The following is a 22,432-nucleotide window of genomic DNA, read 5'->3' as shown; positions in this document are numbered from 1 at the left end:
TTATATGATTTTTATCTTTCCTTTTGTTAATGTGGTGTTCACATTGATTTCAAATATTGAACCATCCTTGTGACCCTGGAATAAATCCAGCTTGATCATGTTGTGTAGTCCTTTTTACATATTGCTGGATTCAGTTTGCGTGTACTTTGCCTGAGGATTTTTGCATCTATATTCATCAAAGATATTGGTCTGTAACTTTCTTTTATTGTAGTGTCTTCTTTTGGTTTTGGCATCAGGGTAATGGTGTCCTTGTGGAATAAATATGGCAGTGTTATCTCCTCTTCAGTTTTTTGGAATGGTTTGAGAAGGATAGGTATAAGTTCTTTAAATGCTTGGTAGAATTTCCCTGTAAAGCCATCTGGTCCTGGACTTTTGTTTGCTTTTTTTTTTTTTTTTTATTACAAAAAAACTGCTTGACTCAGTCTTGGCAGGCTTTATGTTTCTAGAAGTTTGTCCATTTCCTCTAGATTGTCCAGTTTGTTTGCATATAACTGTTCAGTGTTCTCTTAGGATTTTTTGTATCTCTGTGGTATTGGTTGTTATTTATCATCTTTCATTTCTTATTTTGTTCATTTGGGTCCTCTCCCTTTTCTTCTTGGTGAGCCTGGCTAAACATTTATCAATTTTGTTTATCTTTATAAAAAAGCAGCTCCTGGTTTCATTGATCTTTTTCTACGTTTTTTAAATCTTTATTTCCTCTGATTTTTATTATTTCCTTCTGCTGACTTTGGGCTTTGCTCTTTTTCTAATTCTTTAAGGTGGTAGGTTAGGTTGTTTGAGATTTTTCTTGCTCTTGAGGAAGTCCTGTATTGCTATGAACTTCCATCTTAGAATTGCTTTTGCTGCATCTCATAGATTTTGGAAAGTTGTGCTTTCATTTTCATTTGTCTTGAGGTATTTTCTTATTTCCTCTTTGATTTTGTCAGTGACCATTGTTTTTTTAGTAATATGTTGTTTAATCTCCACGTTTGTTCTTTATCCACTTTTCTTTCTGTAGTTGATTTTCTAGTTTTATATTGCTATGGTTGGAAAAGATGCTTGAAATAATTTCTGTCCTCTTAAATTTGTTGAGGCTTGTTTTGTGACTTTGTATGTGATCCCTACTGGAGAACGTTCCATGTGTGCTTGATATGAATGTGCATTCTTTTTTTGCATGTAGTCTCATATAGATATCAATTAAGTCTAACTGGTCTGTTGTGTCATTTAAGGCCTCTGTGCCTTATTGATTTTCTGTCTTGATGATCTGTCCATTGATGTTAGTGGAGTGTTAACATCTCATACTATTGTTGTATTGTTATCAACTTCTCTCTTTATGTCTGTATTTGCATTATATGTTTAGGTGCTCTTGTACTGGGTATGTTTATGTTAACAAGTGTAATACCCTCTTGTATTGATCCCTTTATCATTGTATAAGGCCTTCTTTGTCTTTCATTGTAGTCTTTATTTTAAAGTCTGATATGATTTTGTCTGATATGAGTATTGCTACCCACACTTTGTCATTTTTGTTTGCATGAAACATCTTTTTCCATCCTCTCACACTCTGTGTGTCTTCACCCCTGAAGTGAGTCTCTTGTAGGCAGCATATTCAAGAGTCTTGTTTTTTTTTTTAAATCCAGTCCGCCACCTTATGTCTTTTGATCAGAGCATTTAGTCCATTGACATTTAAAGTAATTATTAATAGGTACATACTTATTGCCACTTTATTACTTGTTTTCCAGTTGTGCTTACCATGGGGTTCATATATGTTGACTCATAATTATATCTACTTGTTTTAAACTGGTAATCATTTAAATTCAAACACATTCTAAAAGATCTACATGTTTTACCTTCGTAACCCACATTTTGTGTATTTGATATCATATTTTACATCTTCTTGATTATCCCTTAACTATTTAATTTTAGTTATAGTTGCTTTTATAGTTTTTTTGTCTTAATCTACATACTGGCTTATTTAAGTGATCTTCAATCCTTACTGTGTATTTGACTTTCCTACTGGGATTTTCCCTTTCCTACAGATTCTTACCTCTTTTCCATTTAGAGAAGACCCTTCAACATTTCTTTTAGGGTAGGTTTAGTATGCTGAATTCTTTTAGTTTTTGCTTGTCTCAGAAGTTCTTTATCTCTCCTATTCTAAATGATAATCTTGCTGGGCAGAGTATCATAGGTTGCAGGTTTTTCCCTTTCAGGATTTTGAATATATCATGCCTATCCCTTTTGGCCTGCAAAGTTTCTGCAGAGAAATCAGCTGATAGCCTTATGGGGATTCCTTTATATATGACACTTTGTTTTTCTCTTGATGCCTTTAGAATTCTCATTAACTTGTGCCATTTTAATTGTATGTCTTGGTGTGGGTCTGTTTGGGTTCATCTTGTTTGGAACCCTCTCTGCTTCCTGTATCTGGATATCTGTTTCCTCCTTCAGGTTTGGGAAGTATTCAGCCATAATTTCTTCAAATCCATTTTTGATCCCCTTCTCTCTCTCTCCTTCTGGAACCCCTATAATGCAAATGTTGGAACACCTAATGTTATTGGAGAGATCTCTTAGATTGCTTTCACTTTATAAAATGTGTTTTTCTCTCTGCTGTTCTGATTTGGTGATTTCCATGATTATATTTTCCAGGTCAATTATGCAATTATCCGTATTAACCTGCTATTCATTCCTTTCAGTGTGTTTTTTTTCAGCTGTTGAGTTCTTCACTTCTGATTGGTGGGTTTTTTTTTATGTTTCTAATTCCTTGTTAAAATGTTCAGTGTTTAGATCAATTGTTTTACCTAATTCAGTTAAGCTTTTTATTACCAATTGCTTTGAATTACTTATCTGTTGTTTATTTCCATTTCATTATTTTTTCAGGGTGTTTTTCTTGCTCTTTGAATTGAGAATAGTTCCTCTGCCTTTTAATTTTACTTTTCTTTTTTTTTTTTTTTTTTTTTTTTTTTTTTTTGCGATATGTGGGCCTCTCACTGTTGTGGCCTCTCCTGTTGCGGAGCACAGGCTCCGGACGCACAGGCTCAGCGGCCATGGCTCACGGGCCCATCCGCTCCTCGGCATGTGGGATCTTCCCGGACTGGGGCACAAACCCGTGTCCCCTGCATCGGCAGGCGGACTCTCAACCACTGCGCCACCAGGGAAGCCCTAATTTTACTTTTCTCTGCTTCTATGAACTAAGGTGAAGCAGTGACCTTTTGTGGACTTGAAGGGGTGTTCTTATTTGGGAGTGTCCCTATGCAGACTGCACATGCCCAGTGCCTTTGGTGGGAGGGCTGGATTTGATGTGGATGCCAGTCACATCTTTCCTGATGTTGTGCTGGCTGCTCTTACCTTGGTAGTGGGGTGTGACTGGGGATGGAGGGGCTAGAGCTGGCTCCTGGTGTGAGATGGGACTTTCTCTCTGTTCAGTGGCTGTCACCTCTCTGTCAGGGGCGGGGTCTGATCCCAAGTTGCTGAAGCAGAAGCCCTTTGTGTCAGGCTCAAGCTGCCTCTGTTCCCTTTATGTGTGTGTTTTTCTCTCTCCCAGCACCAAGACCTTTGCCCCAGAGTAGGGAGTGCTGAAGCAAGTGGGGCCTTTCACATACAAAGGTTCAACGCACTGCTTGTGTAGGTGTCTGTGGCTCCTTCAGATGCAACCCATGGTAGAGTCTTTTTCCTGGTCGTGGCTGTCCCACATCCAGTGCCGCACTGTGGCACAGACTGAGTAGAGCCAAAGCATTCACTGGTGCACGGTGAGGTGGCTGTGGGAAACCCAGCAACCACCCAGACCTCTCCTCAGAGGCAAGACCCCTTTTCCCCTCACAGCTGGTTGCTGTTCCCAGCCTCCACTGTGCTCTACAGGGGAGGGGAGCCTGAATGGTTTCTCTGCGTTTATGGGGTAGGGAGGTGTTGAGGTGTGGTACAGTGGGGCCCAGAGTGGCACGGTTGTGGGAAATCCGGCAGCTGCTAGAGCAGACCTCTCTTCACCCTGCTTCAGAGGCAGGCCAGTGCTCACACCTCATGAATAGAGTCCAGGCTTCTCCAGCCTTTCTATCTGTCCAAGCAGTCCAGGAGGCTTGTCTCCTCCACATAGGACCCCAGGACCGGGACACCCAGTCTGTGGCTTGACCCACTCACTCCTGGATACCCAGGGTGGGTATCCACCTTTGCAATTTCTTATTTCCTCTGAGTTCCCTCCCAGGAGCACAGGTCCCTACCTGATCGCTTTTCTTCCATTCCTGTGTGATTACCTCTTCCTTACAGCCTTATTCAGTCCTTTTTCCAGTTTCCAGTTAGTTTTCAGTGAGAATTGTTCCACCTGTAGGTGTATTTTTGATGTGTCCATGGGGGGAGGTGAGCACCACGTCCCCTTACCTCCACTGTGTTTCTCTTCCGTGTTGGGAGTTTTTTGATTACTGATTCAATCTCATTACTCATTAGTCTGTTCAGATTTTCTGTTTCTTTCTGATTCAGTCTTGGTAGGTTGTGTGTTTCTAAAAATGTATCCATTTCTTCTAGGTTACATAGCTTTTTGGCATATAATCTTTCATACTAGTTGCTTATGATTCAGTGCATTTCTGTAGTTCAGCTGTAATGTCTCCTCTTTCACTTCTAATTCTCTCTTTTTTCCTTAGTCCAAGTAAAGGTTTGTCAATTTTATCTTTTCAAAGAACCAGCTCTTAGTTTCGTTGATCCTTTCTATTGCTTTCCTGGTCTCTATTTCATTTATTTCCACTCTGATCTTTATTATTTCCTTCCTTCTGCTAACTTTGGGCTTAACTTGTTCGAGTTCTTGAAGTGTAAAGTTAGGTTGTTTATTTGAGATCTTTCTAATTTCTTAATATATGCATTAATGCTGTAAACTTCCAGCTTTTACTGCATCCCACAAGATTTGGTATGTTGTATTTCCATTTTCATTTGTTTTGAGATAATTTTTAAATTTCCCTTTTGATTTCTGTTTTGACCTAATGGTTGTTTAGAAGTGTGTTGTTTAATTTCCACATATTTATAAATCTTTTCACTTTCTTCTTGTTGTTGATTTCTATTTTCATACCATTGTGGTCAGAAAAGATAGTTGGTATGATTTTATTCTTCTTAAATTTGCTAAGATTTGTTTTGTGGTCAGTATGATCAATCTTGGAGACTGTTCCATGTGCACTTGCGAAGAACGTGTATTCTGCTGCTGTTGGATGTAGTGTTCTGTATATGTCTGTTAGTCCATTTGTTTTAAAGTGTGGTTCCAACATTTGCTTGCTGATTTTCCATCTGGACAGTCTTTCCATTGCTAATAGTGTGGTATTGAAGTTCCCTACTATTATTGTATTATTGTCTATTTCTCCCTTACGATCTATCAGTATTTGCTTAATATGTTTCAGTGCTTGGGTGTTGGGAGTGTATGTGTTTTTTAAAAAATATTTATTTATTTATTATTTTTGCTGTGCTGGGTCTTAGTTGCAGCATGTGCAATCTTTTACTTGTGGCATAAGGACTTCTTAGTTGTGGCATGCAAACTCTTGGTTGTGACATGTGGACTTCTTAGTTGCGACATGCAGACTTCAGTTGTGGCATGCATGCGGGGACCAAACCAGGGCCCCCTGCATTGGGAGCGCAGAGTCTTACCCACTGGACCACCAGGGAAGTCCCAGGAGTGTATGTGTTATGATTGTTGTCTTCTTTATGTGTTGACCACTTTATCATTAGATAATGACCTTCTTTTTCTTTTGTTACCCTTTTTGCCTTGAAGTCTATTTTATCTAAGTATGACTATGCCCACCTTCTTCTGGTTTCTATTTGCTTAAAATATCATCTTCCATCCTTTCACTTTGATCCTGTGTGTCTTTAGAGCTGAAATAAGTAAAAACTGGGATGATGGTCGCTGCACCTTGAATAGTGCTGTGTAATTTTACACGGCTGCCTCAGGTTCTGTTTGCCCAAACAATGATTCCCAAAAGCCAGTGCTTCTCATCACATCCTTTGGCTGTCTCTTGCTCCCAACTTAAATGACTATCCATGTGCTCTGGATGCAACTGCTTAAGAATTTATCTACAAATCATTGTGGAAAACAGAGAGGAATAATAGGTGAAGTATCTTACTAAATTGTTGGTAAATCTATATTCCGTTTTATTGTATGTTTATGAACACTAAGGCCAACCTGATTTGTATGTCTTGTTTAGTACCACTGAAAATGTCATTCTGACACTAAGTGCAGTATTTTACTGTTGAATTATTTTTTAAATACTATTTTTTAATGTATTTATACACATATCATAGGAACTATCAAGAAACCTTGAGCTAAGTACTAACAGTTTCCAGCGACAGTTGCTTGCTGAAAGGAAAAGGGCATATGAGGCTCATGATGAAAATAAAATTCTTCAAAATGAGCTACAACAACTACATCACAAATTAAAGGTAAGCACTTTATTTTAAATGGCATCATTTCTCCCTATGTTATATATTAGATGAAGACTCTATTTTAAAACATTGTTATCATTTATATTTGGAACTTTGGTACAATATCATTTACAAAATTCTAATATTTTCTTTGGCACTTATAAAGAAAATATTTGTTAAAATGAGACATTAGATACACTAATAGGAATGATATAACTGAAAAAAGTTATAAAATCCTGCAAGAAAGTTATGGGAACTAGAGTTTTTCTGTGTTGCATGGTTGAATAGTTCAGTGTTCTTCCTCAGATAACCCCATGATTGATTATTTTTAAAGTTGTTCCAAATAATGCCCTTCCTTTTCACAGTGTCTAGAAGAAGCATTAGAATTAATTAATTCTGTTAAAGTAGGTGTTTCTTAATTCTATCCAGAGGTCATTGATGGGTTGAAATTTTGTGCAACATTAAGTGTTTATGCATTATCTTGCATAGAATTTTCATTTTGTTAATCAAATTCTCAGAGAAAGCCATAGCCGCAAAATGGTGAAGAACACTTGTGCTTTAAAAAATGGTCTAATTTTTAACTCGCCATTAATTTGGAACCCACATTTGAGAGATGCTAATTAAATTCTTTGTGTGGCTAAGCCTGGAAGTCAGTTGAAGACATTACTATATCATGTAGGAGTGGGTAGAAAATGAATTTGGCCTTATTCTGATTTTCATGACTGCTAGTGCATATTGGACTTTCAATGGAGAATCATTGCTCTACCGTAACCTAAATGTCCTAAAGACATTCCTTTCTATAATTGGTAGTTACAAAGGGAAGCTGAACTTAGGTATATTCCAATTTGGTGAGGAAAATACCAGTTGAAAAGATGAGGATTTTTTTTTTATTTTAAACTGAGACTCTACATTCTTAATTGTGTTGCGTTTGTTTTCAGGAAAAGGAGAGAGAACTGGACTTAAAAAACATATATTCTAATCGTCTGCCAAAGTCTTCTCCAAAGAAAGAAAAAGAAATTACATCAAAAAAAAATGGTATAGTAGTTATTATTGTTGAAAAATATTGTAGTTATTAATAATAAAATAAATTAATTTTGAAGTAGAAGGAAGATGAAGGGAAAGAACTTTATTGAAATAGATTTCCTTATAGGTACTTTTCAGAAATCCTTTCACTTTCTCAGTTTTTTCCCTTGAGGTCATTACAGTTATGTTTTACATAATTGAAATGTTTTTTCTAATTATAACTTATTTTTCTAAACTTTTATGAAAAACTATAAGCATACCCTAAACAGGAGATGATAGTATGATAAACCTTTATTTAGGTGTCACCACCTTTAACAGTTATACATTTTACTAATTTTATTTCACCTATTTTTTCTACTTTTTTTCTGGAGTACTTTAAAGCAAATCCCAGCTGTCATTTCATTTCACTCATAAATACTTTGCTATTTTTATGCATATTCTTACTTTTTCAAAAAACAAAAGTATAATTTCCTTCTTCTCTGGTTTGCAAAAAGTTAAAAACATAAACTTTGTAAAAGTTTAATAGATTTATCCCTCAGAGTTGTCCTCAAATGACAAAATTGCCAGTAAATCCTAGAAATAAAAACAGTAATAGTGAGTAGTCATGGAGCTGAGAAACATGCATTTTCTCATTTAGAGGGTGAACATATACCAATTGAACTCCATATATCTTAGCACTGTTCAATACGATTAGAAAAATTCTTTTATAATTTTCATGGTAGCTGCATGCCAGAGTGATTTTACAAACCAGTGTACAAAAGAAGTACAAACCAGTGAAGACTTCGAGCTGGAGGAATATCCTATAACACCACAAACAGTTATGTGTTATGAAAACAAATGGAAAGAACCTGAACGTCTTTCTTTGGTGAGTTTAGCAATATGATTAGGTACGAAACTCTAGGTTTGAAGTTATTCCTAAATGCACAATATCAAACATTTTAAAATTTCAGCAATGAAGCTAGTGCCATAGCTGTATAAATACGCAACTAGCCTTTTACAGGGAGAGAGATAACATCTGTGCATTTTATTAAACTCCTTTGGATTGACTTAGTTAACACTGCATCTTTCAGATGCTTCAGAAATGTCAATTGTACTCTCTAGGTTGGAGGAAGAAGAAAAAATTATCTAAGTTTCTTACCTTTTATGTCTCTTACCAGATAGTCTCTAAAAATCCTTCTGGCTTTTATGTTTAATAGCAAGTTATAGTAGCTTTCAAATGATTTGTTAGAATTTGACTACATTTAATTTTTTTGGCTTCCTATGTAAGAGAATTTTATAGTTTAGCTGAATGTCGAGCAAAGTAATTGCAGTGGAATCTGACTTTATATCATTCAAATTAGAGTGGAATTCAGGAGGTCTGTGTTGCATCTTCATTTAAAAGGACTCATACTGAGTACTGGAAGGTCCTTTTCTCTAATAGGGTTTTATCTTTAGTGTTTACAGTTGAAACTCTAAAGAAAACAATATACGAGGGATCCTGCATATTTCATATAATGCTGTATTTTTGATACTACTTATAAGTATCCCAGGGATCCTGAGATCACCTGTGTGTAGACTGAATTGATTCCTGTGTGTACTCTAGTTTTGTTTTGTTTTTTTCCTTTATTTTGTTTTTGTTTTACAATTTAGATAAGTTAGCTGTATCTGCTAAGTGTGTTTCTTCCTATATTTACAAATCCTTGAGACTAGATCATGTTAATTTTTTTTTTTTTTTGAAAAGGCAAATTGTGGAATAGCAAAGTAATTCTTAATTTTAGAAGGGTTAAAAAATTTGCCCTTTATAAGATTCAGCAGAAGCAGCAACCTGATATAGTGAAAGGGGATATAGCCCTGGAGTTAGCACTGCGTTTTAATTAAATTACAGTTCTAACATTTTAGTGACTTGTGTGACTTGTTGGAGCCTCAGTTTCCTAATCTATAAAACAAGGGTGGCTTACCCTTCAGGGTTGTGGTAATAACTAATCACGAAGTTTATAAAGCCCTTAAGACTAATCCTGTCACTTTGAGGGGTCCCAGCAAATGGGAGCTCTGTTAGTAAAAGTATAGGCTGTTGCTATTGGAAAAGAGACCCAGAATACAGTGGCTCAAGTAAGAGATAAGATTCTTTCTCTTGTAATAAACTGAAGGTCAGTGGGTAGTCCCCAGGATAGGTAGACACCTTTGTTCCATGGTAGCCATTCTCTATCTCATTGTTTTTCTCATGAAGCGTGTAACCACATCTGTGTGGTTGCAGTTGTCTTATCATACCTGGGAGAAGGAGGAATGAGGAAGTGGAGGGCAAGCAGCTTTTGTTTTTATAAATGTGATCAGAAGTTGCATACATATGTCCACTCACATTCCATTGGTCCTGTCTAGCTGCAGGGGAGGCTAGCAAATGTGGTCTCCAGTTAGGCAACCCTGTGCTCTGCTAAAACTTAAGGGATGCTGTAACAAAAAGGAAGAAGGGGAAAATGGATACTAGGAGACAATTCTCTACAAATCCACTAGTAACAAATTTTACTTTTATTAAGAAAAATCACACACACACGTGAAAGGGACCATAAGAAACAATAAATTTTAAGTTTACATTTTTATTTGATTTAAATATTATAAGATTTATTAATTGGAGACCTTGGGCATAGTATAAACTTGAAAGATTCTATGCCATTGTCACTGTCGGTGTTACAGCTCAGCACCATAACACTTGGCCTTTAATAGTTGATGAATAGCCTTTATTGGTTAACTGAATTCATCAGATTTTGTTGTAAAATATGCAAAGTAAGGATACCTCTTTTTTTTTTTTAATAAACATTTATTTTATTTATTTTTGGCTGTGTTGGGTCTTCGTTGCTGCGTGCAGGCTTTCTCTACTTGCAGCGAGTGGGGGCTACTCTTTGTTGCGGTCGCAGGCTTCTCATTGCGGTGTCTTCTCTTGTTGCGGAGCATGGGCTCTAGGTGCGTGGGCTTCGGTAGTTGTGGCTCGTGGGCTCTAGAGTGCAGGCTCAGTAGCTGTGGCGCACAGGCCTAGTTGCTCTGTGGCATGTGAGATCCTCCCAGACCAGGGCTCGAACCTGTGTCCCCTGCATTAGCTGGTGGATTCTTAACCACTGTGACACCAAGGAAGCCCAGTAAGGATACTTCTGATACTTGTCTCTTAAGAATTTTATGTAGGGCATTGGCTTTGCTTCCATTATATTGGTTCTGATATGTTTTCCAAATGCCTCTTTAAAAATCTTAACTAAAGTAAGAAATAATCTTGTGTGCTTTTGAAAATCTTTCAAAGGTGGTAACTTGTAGCTTGCTGCTTTAGAAATGGAAAATTTGCTTTAATTTCTAACAGTTGGGATTGTGCTTAATGGGAGATAAATCTATGATATTTAAATTGCTTTTTCCCCCTTTTCCTGCATGTGAACTTGCATTTTAAAAAAAATGTATAATAGCATCTGGAATCTCAAGAGAGAGGTGATCATGAAGAAGCAGGGATTCTAAACCCAATTGTGGAAAGAGAAGACAAATTTGTTAAAGATCAAGGACTCCATGCTGTGAAACAGGAGGCTGAGAAGCTGGAGGATGGTAAGTCAGCATGCCTTGGAAAAGAAAGGGTTAATATCCCCTAATATCTTCCAGCTGAACAGTGACTTGGTTATACAGAACAAGAAAAGGTTGATACAGTGGTGGGGGGAGTCTATCAAGCAGTCACAAACCTTTGAATGAAGTTACTAAGGAAAGAAAAAGAATGAAGACTGTAAGTCAGTTGCTATTTGGGATTAGGGGATAGAAACAAGTTACCTTCAGAAAATTCAGATAAAGTAGAATTCATTTGAAAGGGGAAAAAATTCTTTATGTATAACTAAAGCCTGATGAAGAGATAACTGAAAGACAACCCTGTTTATTGGCTTGACCTTGAGCCTGTCTAGTCTGTAGACCAGCCCAAACATTAAAATCAATGAATTGTGAGGCCTTGAATATATTCCTATAATTTTTCTTCAGTTTTAATATATAAAATAAATCTTTAACATATTCAACCATTAATGTGGAAGTTTAGTGAACCAATTCACATAGTTTCAGATACTGGAAATGAAGTTCAGGAATAAATTCATTTCCATTTGGATAAAATGTCTTAAAGGTATAAGCGAGAAGGATCCCAGACTCTAATCCTTTGCATGTATTTTATTAATTATGTATTAGCTGCTTACAGAGAAATACTGTTTTTCCCTTAAAGTTAACAAAAAATCATGACCTAATTATTGCTTAGAGTATGTATATTTTTGTGTGTGTATTTAAAACAATCTAACAGTTGAAATAGAAGCCACATTTATATCAATGTTGGCTAAACCACAAAGGAAGACACGCTTGCAACATATTAAACTATAGAGTAGAAAATAGGTATTATGGTCAGTTCTGTCTAGGAACCAGGAAAAGGAATAAAGTAGCAGAAGACTGTCACTTCTTAGTCATTTTTGACTGATTTTTTTTTTCCTGGAGTCTGTGTGGAATGATCTGATTATCAGTGAGAATAGGTGCCATTTATAAAGTTACCAAATGCATAGTGTTCTTACATGTTTAATATTTTTAGTTTTTTCTTTTAGAAATCCTTTCAAAATTATAGTAAAGTGGCAATAATAGCCAGAGAACCACGTAAGAGTAAGTTGTATACTTCATGGCCATATCCTAAAATACTTTCATATGTATTTCTCCAAAATAAGGACATTCTCTTCTATCATTCCAGTATAGTTTAACTTCAGGAAATTTAACTTTGATACAACACATTTCTTCAATCTGCAGTCCACAGTACTGTTTTGTCAGTTGACACAGTATTGTCCTTTATAGCATTTTCTTCCCTTTTTTTTTTTAACATCTTTATTGGGGTATAATTGCTTTACAATGGTGTCTTAGTTTCTGCTTTATAACAAAGTGAATCAGTTATACATATACATATGTTCCCATATCTCTTCCCTCTTGCATCTCCCTCCCTATCCCACCCCTCCAGGCGGTCACAAAGCACTGAGCTGATCTCCCTGTGCTGTGCGGCTGCTTCCCACTAGCTATCTACCTTACGTTTGGTAGTATATATATGTCCATGCCTCTCTCTCGCTTTGTCACAGCTCACCCTTCCCCCTCCCCATATCCTCAAGTCCGTTCTCCAGTAGGTCTGTGTCTTTATTCCTGTCTTACCCCTAGGTTCTTCATGACATTTTTTTCCTCTTAAATTCCATATATATGTGTTAGCATACGGTATTTGTCTTTCTCTTTCTAACTTACTTCACTCTGTATGACAGACTCTAGGTCTATCCACCTCATTACAAATAGCTCAATTTCGTTTCTTTTTTTTTTTTTAAACATCTTTATTGGAGTATAATTGCTTTACAATGGTATGTTAGTTTCAGCTTCACAACAAAATGAATCAGTTATATATATACATATGTTCCCATATCTCTTCCCGCTTGCGTCTCCCTCCCTCCCACCCTGCCTATCCCACCCCTCCAGGCGGTCACAAAGCACCGAGCTGATCTCCCTGTGCTATGCGGCTGCTTCCCACTAGCTATCTACCTTACGTTTGGTAGTGTATATATGTCCATGCCTCTCTCTCGCTTTGTCACCGTTTACCCTTCCCCCTCCCCATAGCCTCAAGTCCATTCTCTAGTAAGTCTGTGTCTTTATTCCTGTTTCACCCCTAGGTTTTTCATGACATTTTTTTTTCTTAAATTCCATATATATGTGTTAGCATACGGTATTTGTCTCTCTCTTTCTGACTTACTTCACTCTGTATGACAGACTCTAGGTCTATCCACCTCATTACAAATAGCTCAATTTTGTTTCTTTTTATGGCTGAGTAATATTCCATTGTATGTATGTGCCACATCTTCTTTATCCACTCATCCGATGATGGGCACTTAGGTTGTCTCCATCTCTGGGCTATTGTAAATAGAGCTGCAATGAACATTTTGGTACATGACTCTTTTTGAATTATGGTTTTCTCAGGGTATATGCCCAGTAGTGGGATTGCTGGATCATATGGTAGTTCTATTTGTAGTTTTTTAAGGAACCTCCATACTGTTCTCCATAGTGGCTGAACCAATTCACATTCCCACCAGCAGTGCAAGAGTGTTCCCTTTTCTCCACACCCTCTCCAGCATTTATTGTTTCTAGATTTTTTGATGATGGCCATTCTGACCGGTGTGAGATGATATCTCATTGTAGTTTTGATTTGCATTTCTCTACTGATTAATGATGTTGAGCATTCTTTCATGTGTTTGTTGGCAGTCTGTATATCTTCTTTGGAGAAATGTCTATTTAGGTCTTCTGCCCATTTTTGGATTGGGTTGTTTGTTTTTTTGTTATTGAGCTGCTTGTAAATTTTGGAAATTAATCCTTTGTCAGTTACTTCATTTGCAAATATTTTCTCCCATTCTGAGGGTTGTCTTTTGGTCTTGTTTATGGTTTCCTTTGCTGTGCAAAAGCTTTGAAGTTTCATTAGGTCCCATTTGTTTATTTTTGTTTTTATTTCCATTTCTCTAGGAGGTGGGTCAAAAAGGACCTTGCTGTGATTTATGTCATAGAGTGTTCTGCCTATGTTTTCCTCTAAGAGTTTGATAGTTTCTGGCCTTACATTTAGGTCTTTAATCCATTTTGAGCTTATTTTTGTGTATGGTGTTAGGGAGTGATCTAATCTCATACTTTTATATGTACCTGTCCAGATTTCCCAGCACCACTTACTGAAGAGGCTGTCCTTTCTCCACTGTACATTCCTGCCTCCTTTATCAAAGATAAGGTGACCATATGTGCATGGGTTTATCTCTGGACTTTCTATCCTGTTCCATTGATCTATATTTCTGTTTCTGTGCCAGTACCATACTGTCTTGATTACTGTAGCTCTGTAGTATAGTCTGAAGTCAGGGAGCCTGATTCCTCCAGCTCTGTTTTTCGTTCTCAAGATTGCTTTGGCTATTCGGGGTCTTTTGTGTTTCCATACAAATTGTGAAATTTTTTGTTCTAGTTCTGTGAAAAATGCCAGTGGTAGTTTGATAGGGATTGCATTGAATCTGTAGATTGCTTTGGGTAGTAGAGTCGTTTTCACAATGTTGATTCTTCCAATCCAAGAACATGGTATATCTCTCCATCTATTTGTATCATCTTTAATTTCTTTCATCAGTGTGTCTTATAATTTTCTGCATACAGGTCTTTTGTCTCCTTAGGTAGGTTTATCCCTAGATATTTTATTCTTTTTGTTGCAGTGGTAAATGTGAGTGTTTTCTTGATTTCACTTTCAGATTTTTCATCATTAGTGTATAGGAATGCCAGAGATTTCTGTGCATTAATTTTGTATCCTGCTACTTTACCAAAATCGTTGATTAGCTCTAGTAGTTTTCTTGTAGCATCTTTAGGATTCTCTATGTATAGGATCATGTCATCTGTGAGCAGTGACAGCTTTACTTCTTCTTTTCCGATTTGGATTCCTTTTATTTCCTTTTCTTCTCTGATTGCTGTGGCTAAAACTTCCAAAACTATGTTGAATAAGAGTGGTGAGAGTGGGCAACCTTGTCTTGTTCCTGATCTTAGTGGAAATGGTTTCAGTTTTTCACCATTGAGGATGATGTTGGCTATGGGTTTGTCATATATGGCCTTTATTATGTTGAGGAAAGTTCCCTCTATGGCTACTTTCTGCAGGGTTTTTATCATAAATGGGTGTTGAATTTTGTCGAAAGCTTTCTCTGCATCTATTGAGATGATCATATGGTTTTTCTCCTTCAATTTGTTCATGTAGTGTATCACATTGATTGATTTGCATATATTGAAGAATCCTTGCATTTCTGGAATAAACCCCACTTGATCATGGTGTATGATCCTTTTAATGTGCTGTTGGATTCTGTTTGCTAGTATTTTGTTGAGGGTTTTTGCATCTATGTTCATCAGTGATATTGGCCTGTAGTTTTCTCTCTTTGTGACATCCTTGTCTGGTTTTGGTATCAAGGTGATGGTGGCCTTGTAGAATGACTTTGGGAGTGTTCCTCCCTCTGCTATATTTTGGAAGAGTTTGAGAAGGATAGGTGTTAGCTCTTCTCTAAATGTTTGATAGAATTCTCCTGTGAAGCCATCTGGTCCTGGGCTTTTGTTTGTTGGAAGATTTTTAATCACAGTTTCAATTTCATTGCTTGTGATTGGTCTGTTCATATTTTCTATTTCTTTCTGATTCAGTCTTGGCAGGTTGTGCATTTCTAAGAATTTGTCCATTTCTTCCAGGTTGTCCATTTTATTGGCATAGAGTTACTTGTAGTAATCTCTCATGATCTTTTGTATTTCTGCAGTGTCAGTTGTTACTTCTCCTTTTTCATTTCTAATTCTACTGATTTGAGTCTTCTCCTTTTTTTTCTTGATGAGTCTGGCTAATGGTTTATCTATTTTATCTTCTCAAAGAACCAGCTTTTAGTTTTATTGATCTTTGCTATTGTTTCCTTCATTTCTTTTTCATTTATTTCTAATCTGATTTTTATGATTTCTTTCCTTCTGCTAACTTTGGGGGTTTTTTGTTCTTCTTTCTCTAATTGCTTTAGGTGCAAGGTTAGGTTGTTTATTCGAGATGTTTCCTGTTGCTTAAGTTGGGCTTGTATTGCTATAAACTTCCCTTTTAGAACTGCTTTTCCTGCATCCCATAGGTTTTGGGTCGTCGTGTCTCCATTGTCATTTGTTTCTAGGTATTTTTTTATTTCCTCTTTGATTTCTTCAGTGATCACTTGGTTATTAAGTAGTATATTGTTTAGCCTCCGTGTGTTTGTATTTTTTACAGATCTTTTCCTGTAATTGATATCTAGTCTCATAGCATTGTAGTCAGCAAAGATACTTGATACAATTTCAATTTTCTTAAATTTACCAAGGCTTGATTTGTGACCCAAGATATGATCTATCCTGGAGAATGTTCCATGGGCACTTGAGAAAAATGTGTATTCTGTTGTTTTTGGATGGAATGTCCTATAAATATCAATTAAGCCCATCTGGTTTAATGTATCATTTAAAGCTTGTGTTTCCTTATTTATTTTCATTTTGGATGATCTGTTCTTTGGTGAAAGTGGGGTGTTAAAGTCCCCTACTATGAATGTGTTACTGTCGATTTCCCCTTTTATGGCTGTTAGTATTTGCCTTATGTATTGAGGTGCTCCTATGTTGGGTGCATAAATATTTAGAATTGTTATATCTTCTTCTTGGATCGATCCCTTGATCATTATGTAGTGTCCTTCTTTGTCTCTTCTAATAGTCTTTATTTTAAAGTCTATTTTGTCTGATATTAGAACTGCTACTCCAGCTTTCTTTTGGTTTCCATTTGCATGGCATATCTTTTTCCATCTCCTCACTTTCAGTCTGTATGTGTCTCTAGGTCTGAAGTGGGTCTCTTGTAGACAGCATATATATGGGTCTTGTTTTTGTATCCATTCAGCCAATCTGTGTCTTTTGGTGGGAGCATTTAGGCCATTTACATTTAAGGTAATTATTAATATGTATGTTCCTATTCCCATTTTCCTAATTGTTTTGGGTTCATTATTGTAGGTCTTTTCCTTCTCTTGTGTTTCTTGTCTAGAGAAGTTCCTTTAGCAGTTGTTTTAAAGCTGGTTTGGTGGTGCTGAACTCTCTCAGCTTTTGCTTGTCTGTAAAGGTTTTAATTTCTCCATCAAATCTGAATGAGATCCTTGCTGGGTAGAGTAATCTTGGTTGCAGGTTTTTCTCCTTCATCACTTTAAATATGTCCTGCCAGTCCCTTCCGGTTTGCAGAGTTTCTGCTGAAAGATCAGCTGTTAACCTTATGGGGATTCCCTTGTGTGTTATTTGTTGTTTTTCCCTTGCTGCTTTTAAGATGCTTTCTTTGTATTTAATTTTTGACAGTTTGATTAATATGTGTCTTGGCATATTTCTCCTTGGATTTATCTTGTATGGGACTCTCTGTGCTTCATGGACTTGATTAACTATTTCCTTTCCCATATTAGGGAAGTTTTCAACTGTAATCTCTTCAAATATTTTCTCAGTCCCTTTCTTTTTCTCTTCTTCTTCTGGATCCCCTATAAATTATCGAATGTTGGTGCGTTTGATGTTGTCCCAGAGGTCTCTGAGACTGTCCTCAGTTCTTTGCATTCTTTTTTCTTTATTCTGCTCTGCAGTAGTTATTTCCACTATTTTATCTTCCAGGTCACTTATCCGTTCTTCTGCCTCAGTTATTCTGCTATTGATCCCATCTTGAGTATTTTTCATTTAATTTATTGTGTTGTTCATCGTTGTTTGTTTCATCTTTAGTTCTTCTAGGTCCTTGTTAAATGTTTCTTGCATTTTCTCTATTCTAGATTTTGGATCATCTTTACTATAATTATTCTGAATTCTTTTTCAGGTAAACTGCCTATTTCCTCTTCATTTGTTAGGTCTGGTGGGTTTTTATGTTGCTCCTTCATCTGCAGTGTGATTTTCTGTCTTCTCATTTTACTTATCTTACTGTGTTTGGGGTCTCCTTTCTGCAGGCTGCAGGTTCGTAGTTCCCGTTGTTTTTGGTGTCTGTCCCCAGTGGCTAAGGTTGGTTTAGTGTGTTGTGTAGGCTTCCTGGTGGAGGGGACTAGTGCCTGTGTTCTGGTGGATGAGGCTGGATCTTGTCTCTCTGTGGGCAGGTCCACGTCTGGTGGTGTGTTTTGGGGTGTCTGGGGACTTATTATGATTTTAGGCAGCCTCTCTGCTAATGGGTGGGGTTGTGTTCCTCTTCTGCTAGTTGTTTAGCATAGGGTGTCCAGCACTGTAGCTTGCTGGTCGTTGAGTGAAGCTGTGTGTTGGTGTTGAGATGGAGATCTCTGGGAGATTTTCGCTGTTTGATATTATGTGGAGCTGGGAGGTCTCTTGTGGACCAGTGTCCTGAAGTTGGCTCTCCCACCTCAGAGGCACAGCACTGATTCCTGGCTGCAGCACCAAGAGCCTTTCATCCACACGGCTGGAGATGGCATCAGATTCCACGGGTCCAGGGCTCGGTCCTTTGCGACTGCCCTCCCTCCTGCTTCAGACACCAATCACCAGTCGAGTCTTTTGGGAGGTCTGAGGTCTTCTGCCAGCGTTCAGTAGGTGTTCTGTAGGAGTTGTTCCACGTGTAGATGTATTTCTGATGTATTTGTGGGGAGGAAGGTGATTTCCGTGTCTTACTTGTCTGCCATCTTCCTCGCCGTCTCTGCATTTTCTTCCCTTTAGGATGTGATCATGAATTGCATTTAGTTCTCATATCTTTTCAGTCTCCTTTCATCTAAAACAGCTTCTCAGCCTTTTAAAAATATTTTGTGAGATTAACATTTTTCATGAACACCGACCCCTTTTTTTAATAAAATGTTTCTTGTTTGGGTTTTATCTGAAGTTTTCTATTAATTAAATTCAGGTTATTGCATCTTCTGTCAGAACACTACATAAGTGATGTTGTGTCCCTCTCAGGGTATGACATCCAAAGGTTCAATTTATTTTTAAATTTAAAAGTTTTTGCTCCACCCATTCCCACCATCCTCCATTCAGTGTACAGCACACTATTAGGTATAAAAAATAGGCAGAGAACCTTCTTTCTCACCCCTAACTTGAAGAACAAAATTTTTTCTATAATTGTGAATCTTAAATATATGTTAAGTATGTTAAGTATATATTATTTTTTGAAACCCTAAATATCAAGTATAAAAATGAAATTTATGGCGTCCACCCTCGATGTACTGATCATACACAAATTAGATAAAGCTATTGTTTTGTAAAAGATGAGAGTTTTCTTATTTGAAAATACTGACTACTGTAAAATCCCATTTTTAAAATTTGATTTTATACAGAGCGGGAAAGAGAAGAACTTGCTAAAAAGCAAAAGGAAAAGACATCTTTGTTGGAGAGAGAAGAAAAGCCAGTGTTGGAAACTGGAAGATACCGAATGGAAACGTACCAAATCCAAAATACTGATAAACTGGAAGAAGAGGAAGAAGAAAGGCTAAAGAGAGAAATGCTACTTGCTAAACTGAATGAAATCAGCAGAGAACTCCAAGGTTCTCGGAATCTAAAATATCCTTCTCTGCCATTGCTTCGTGATTTGGAATCAAAACTGCGCTCCCCAGAGAGAAACCCCAAAACACACACATTCTTTAAATCCTCGGAGAGATTATTTAATGGGCATCATTTGCAAGACATCAGTCTTTTCAGTACAAAAGGCGATGGTCAGAATCCGGGCAGTATCAGAAAACCAGCCTCTCCAGATGGGCTTGCATTTGGTAGCTATGTGCCTTCATTTGCGAAAACATTAGGCAAGTCAAGTCCAGTTAGCCACAAGAGTAGCCTTTTGGATTTCCAAAGAAACAATATAGAGAAATTTAGTAAAGACAGTGGCGATTTAATTACAAGAAAAGAGAAAAAAGCTAATCTGATGGAACAGCTATTTGGTGCCAGTGGTGGCAGCAGCATTTCCTCTAAAAGCAGTGACCCACATTCTCTGGCTGCCACCAATGGAGACTTTGACCCTCTAAATTTTCTCCCTGGGGATAAAAGCAGCAGGGGTAGGGAATATGATGATGACAATGACTTTTTCTTCAGCGAAGGAAGAAGTTTTAATCCAAATAGACACCAATTAAAACATGCAAACACTAAACCAGCAGTAAAAGGTGATTCTGTAGAAGATGAAATTGAAGAAGTAGCACTGAGATGACTGACTAGAGTATATATTTTTTCCAATTGTAAATATTAAAATGTTTTAATACAGTATTTATTATAAACAGAGTTTTTAATAAATATTAAGAAGTCCTTATTAAGCAATAGTTTTTAAAGTATAAATACAGCGGAAATAGAAAGTAGATCATATCACACCGCATAGCTAGTTTGCCAAGAATGAAGCATGCTCTTTTGACTGAAACCGAAAATAGAGATGCATCTTACTTTCTTTTTACAAATAGGTTTTACCTCTGAATCAGCTCAGTGGGGAGTTTTACTCCATTGGCGTACGTATTCATTTTCTATTTTATCCCTATTTATTTATTTATTTTATTTTTGGCCCTATCCTCTCTGAGCTAAATACAGTCTTCCTGCTGATTGTCGAATGGAAATGAAGAGTGAGAGACTCTGTTGGGAAGTGTGGCAAGGCTGAGGGTACTCTTAAGTGGAACAGTGACAACATGGGGACTTCCCATTCCTCTGGAAGCAACCACAGTTAAATGCTACTCATTTCCCAATTACAGAGTCTCGTTAAATCACTTACCTACAACTGTGCTAATACACTAGGTTGGATTCAGAAGATGTTTGTTTGGGTGGACAGTTCCCTGTCATGGCTCCCAGAGGCTTGGGTGCAGTGTAATCAGTAATTCGTCTTCTTGATCTCCTACGCTTTTTATATCTCAGTGACTAGATGTGAGAGTTCATACCAAATACACGGAATAGAAGAAATTTCATCCCAAAATAGCAAGATTTTCAACTCAATTATGTTTCCAGAGTAACATAACTAGGAAATTTTAATACGTACTTTTAAGATTTGAACTTACTGTCAAACCAAAGAGACAACGATAGTGTGATACTATTGGACTTACAGGGCTAATTTTAAAGCAACCTTGGTAAAAATTGTTTAAGAGATGGGGCTCCTGCCTCGCGGAGTAGGGTGGTTGATTTTCTGTTGAAAAGTGTTTGGCCTTTTGCTGTTTGTAGCTCACTTCAGCTGCAAAGGAGCTGATGACCTTGGGTTATGCTGATTGGGTTGGGCATGATTGGTCTTTAAGAAGCAGTAATACACCACCAAGCAAGGAGAAAACACAGTTCAGATGAAGAGTGGTGGAAATAGTGCATCAGGGGAAGAATAAATAATGTTGATGGGCACTAATTCTAAAGTGAACTGTTGTTTTCAAGAATTTACTACATATTTGCTCATAGTATGATTTCTCATGCCAAGCACACATACTGATGAGGGGACTAGAGTTACTGTTTTATCTTGAGTTCTTATAAATGCTTATTATTGAATATAATTTCATAATTCTTTGACAAGACTGACCTGGTTAGGTCTCTAATTAAAAGATGTTACCACCTAGCATCTTCTAAATTGTGTTCCTGTCTGGGAACTGAATCTCTCAAAAGTGCTAAAGTATATTAAAAATTTTTTAATAAAGAGTTTTCTATGACTGATATAAATAAGCATTTAGTATATTGTAAATCATTCTAATATATGTAAACCACAATATTGTAGTGCAGTTCTTGATAAAATATTATTATGTAATGTTAATTTTGTTCATAGCTGCTAATTTTTCAGCCAAAAGTATTCTAATTTTTAGGGGGTTTTTGGTTCTAAAGGCTTTTGTAAAAAGTCCTTTAGTAAAGTTTTATATTCAGGTCATTTTAGTTAGTCTCTTGCTTTTTTCTACCTGATATTTTCTAGTCTTTCTAACCAGATGCAATAAGGCAGAATTATTAAATTAAACCTAAAATTAAGTTATAGACTTAGCATTATAGTGTTAAGCATTAAAATTGGAGATTATACAGAACAAGTTTTTCTTTATGAACAAACCTTAGTGAATAACTTTTTTTTTCTAAATGTCAAGTTAAATTTATTTGCACTCAGAACTCTTATTAATAAAAATGTAAAACACACTGACTCTTTGTTTGAATGGTACCTTCCTTAAGGTCACTTGGGAAATATATAGTGGAAATAGGACCTGCAGGGTTTTTATTTCATTATTCACCTTTTTAAATTTTCCTATTCAGTATTTTTAGTTGAAGTAGATGAATCTGCCCTCAGTCGGGTTAGACAGTATGCTTAGCCTTATCAGATAATTATAGTCTTAATGAATTCTTTCACGCTTAATAGCTGTCATAATGGCATATGTTGCTTATAATATTAAAAGGCGGCGGTAAGGGGGACTAGATTGAATCAAAATAAACACTTCAGGGCTGACGCACTGGCTTTCTGATGCTCATCCCCACCTCACTTTCAGACACGCTGAAACTTCTGCTGTCCCTGGCTGGGTGTTAACCTGGGTAGAGCCTGCAAGTCGGCCTGGTGAAAAGGGGATGGGAAACTTGTATTACGGTGACAGTGTGGATTTTTTAGGATTAAAGAAGTTACCAT

The 22,432-nt window shown here is 36.9% G+C and overlaps 1 protein-coding gene across 1 annotated transcript in view; it reads left to right on the top strand.

The window, feature by feature from the left end:
- Positions 1–21,825, top strand: part of LCA5 (lebercilin LCA5) — a 65,033-nt gene extending 43,208 nt beyond the window's left edge. The window contains exons 3-7 of the mRNA XM_079938664.1: positions 6,238–6,375; positions 7,296–7,392; positions 8,103–8,245; positions 10,800–10,932; positions 19,176–21,825. Coding sequence (XP_079794790.1) covers positions 6,238–6,375; positions 7,296–7,392; positions 8,103–8,245; positions 10,800–10,932; positions 19,176–20,035 — 1,371 coding nt within the window. The 3' untranslated portion in view covers positions 20,036–21,825. The remainder of the gene's footprint in view (positions 1–6,237; positions 6,376–7,295; positions 7,393–8,102; positions 8,246–10,799; positions 10,933–19,175) is intronic.
- Positions 21,826–22,432: the final 607 nt, after the last annotated feature.

Source organism: Stenella coeruleoalba (genome assembly GCF_951394435.1).
Source record: "Stenella coeruleoalba genome assembly, chromosome: 12".
NCBI classification, from domain to species: Eukaryota; Metazoa; Chordata; class Mammalia; order Artiodactyla; family Delphinidae; genus Stenella; species Stenella coeruleoalba.
The sequence above is the reverse complement of the archived record's forward strand: the minus strand, read 5'-3'. Positions and strand labels throughout refer to the sequence as shown.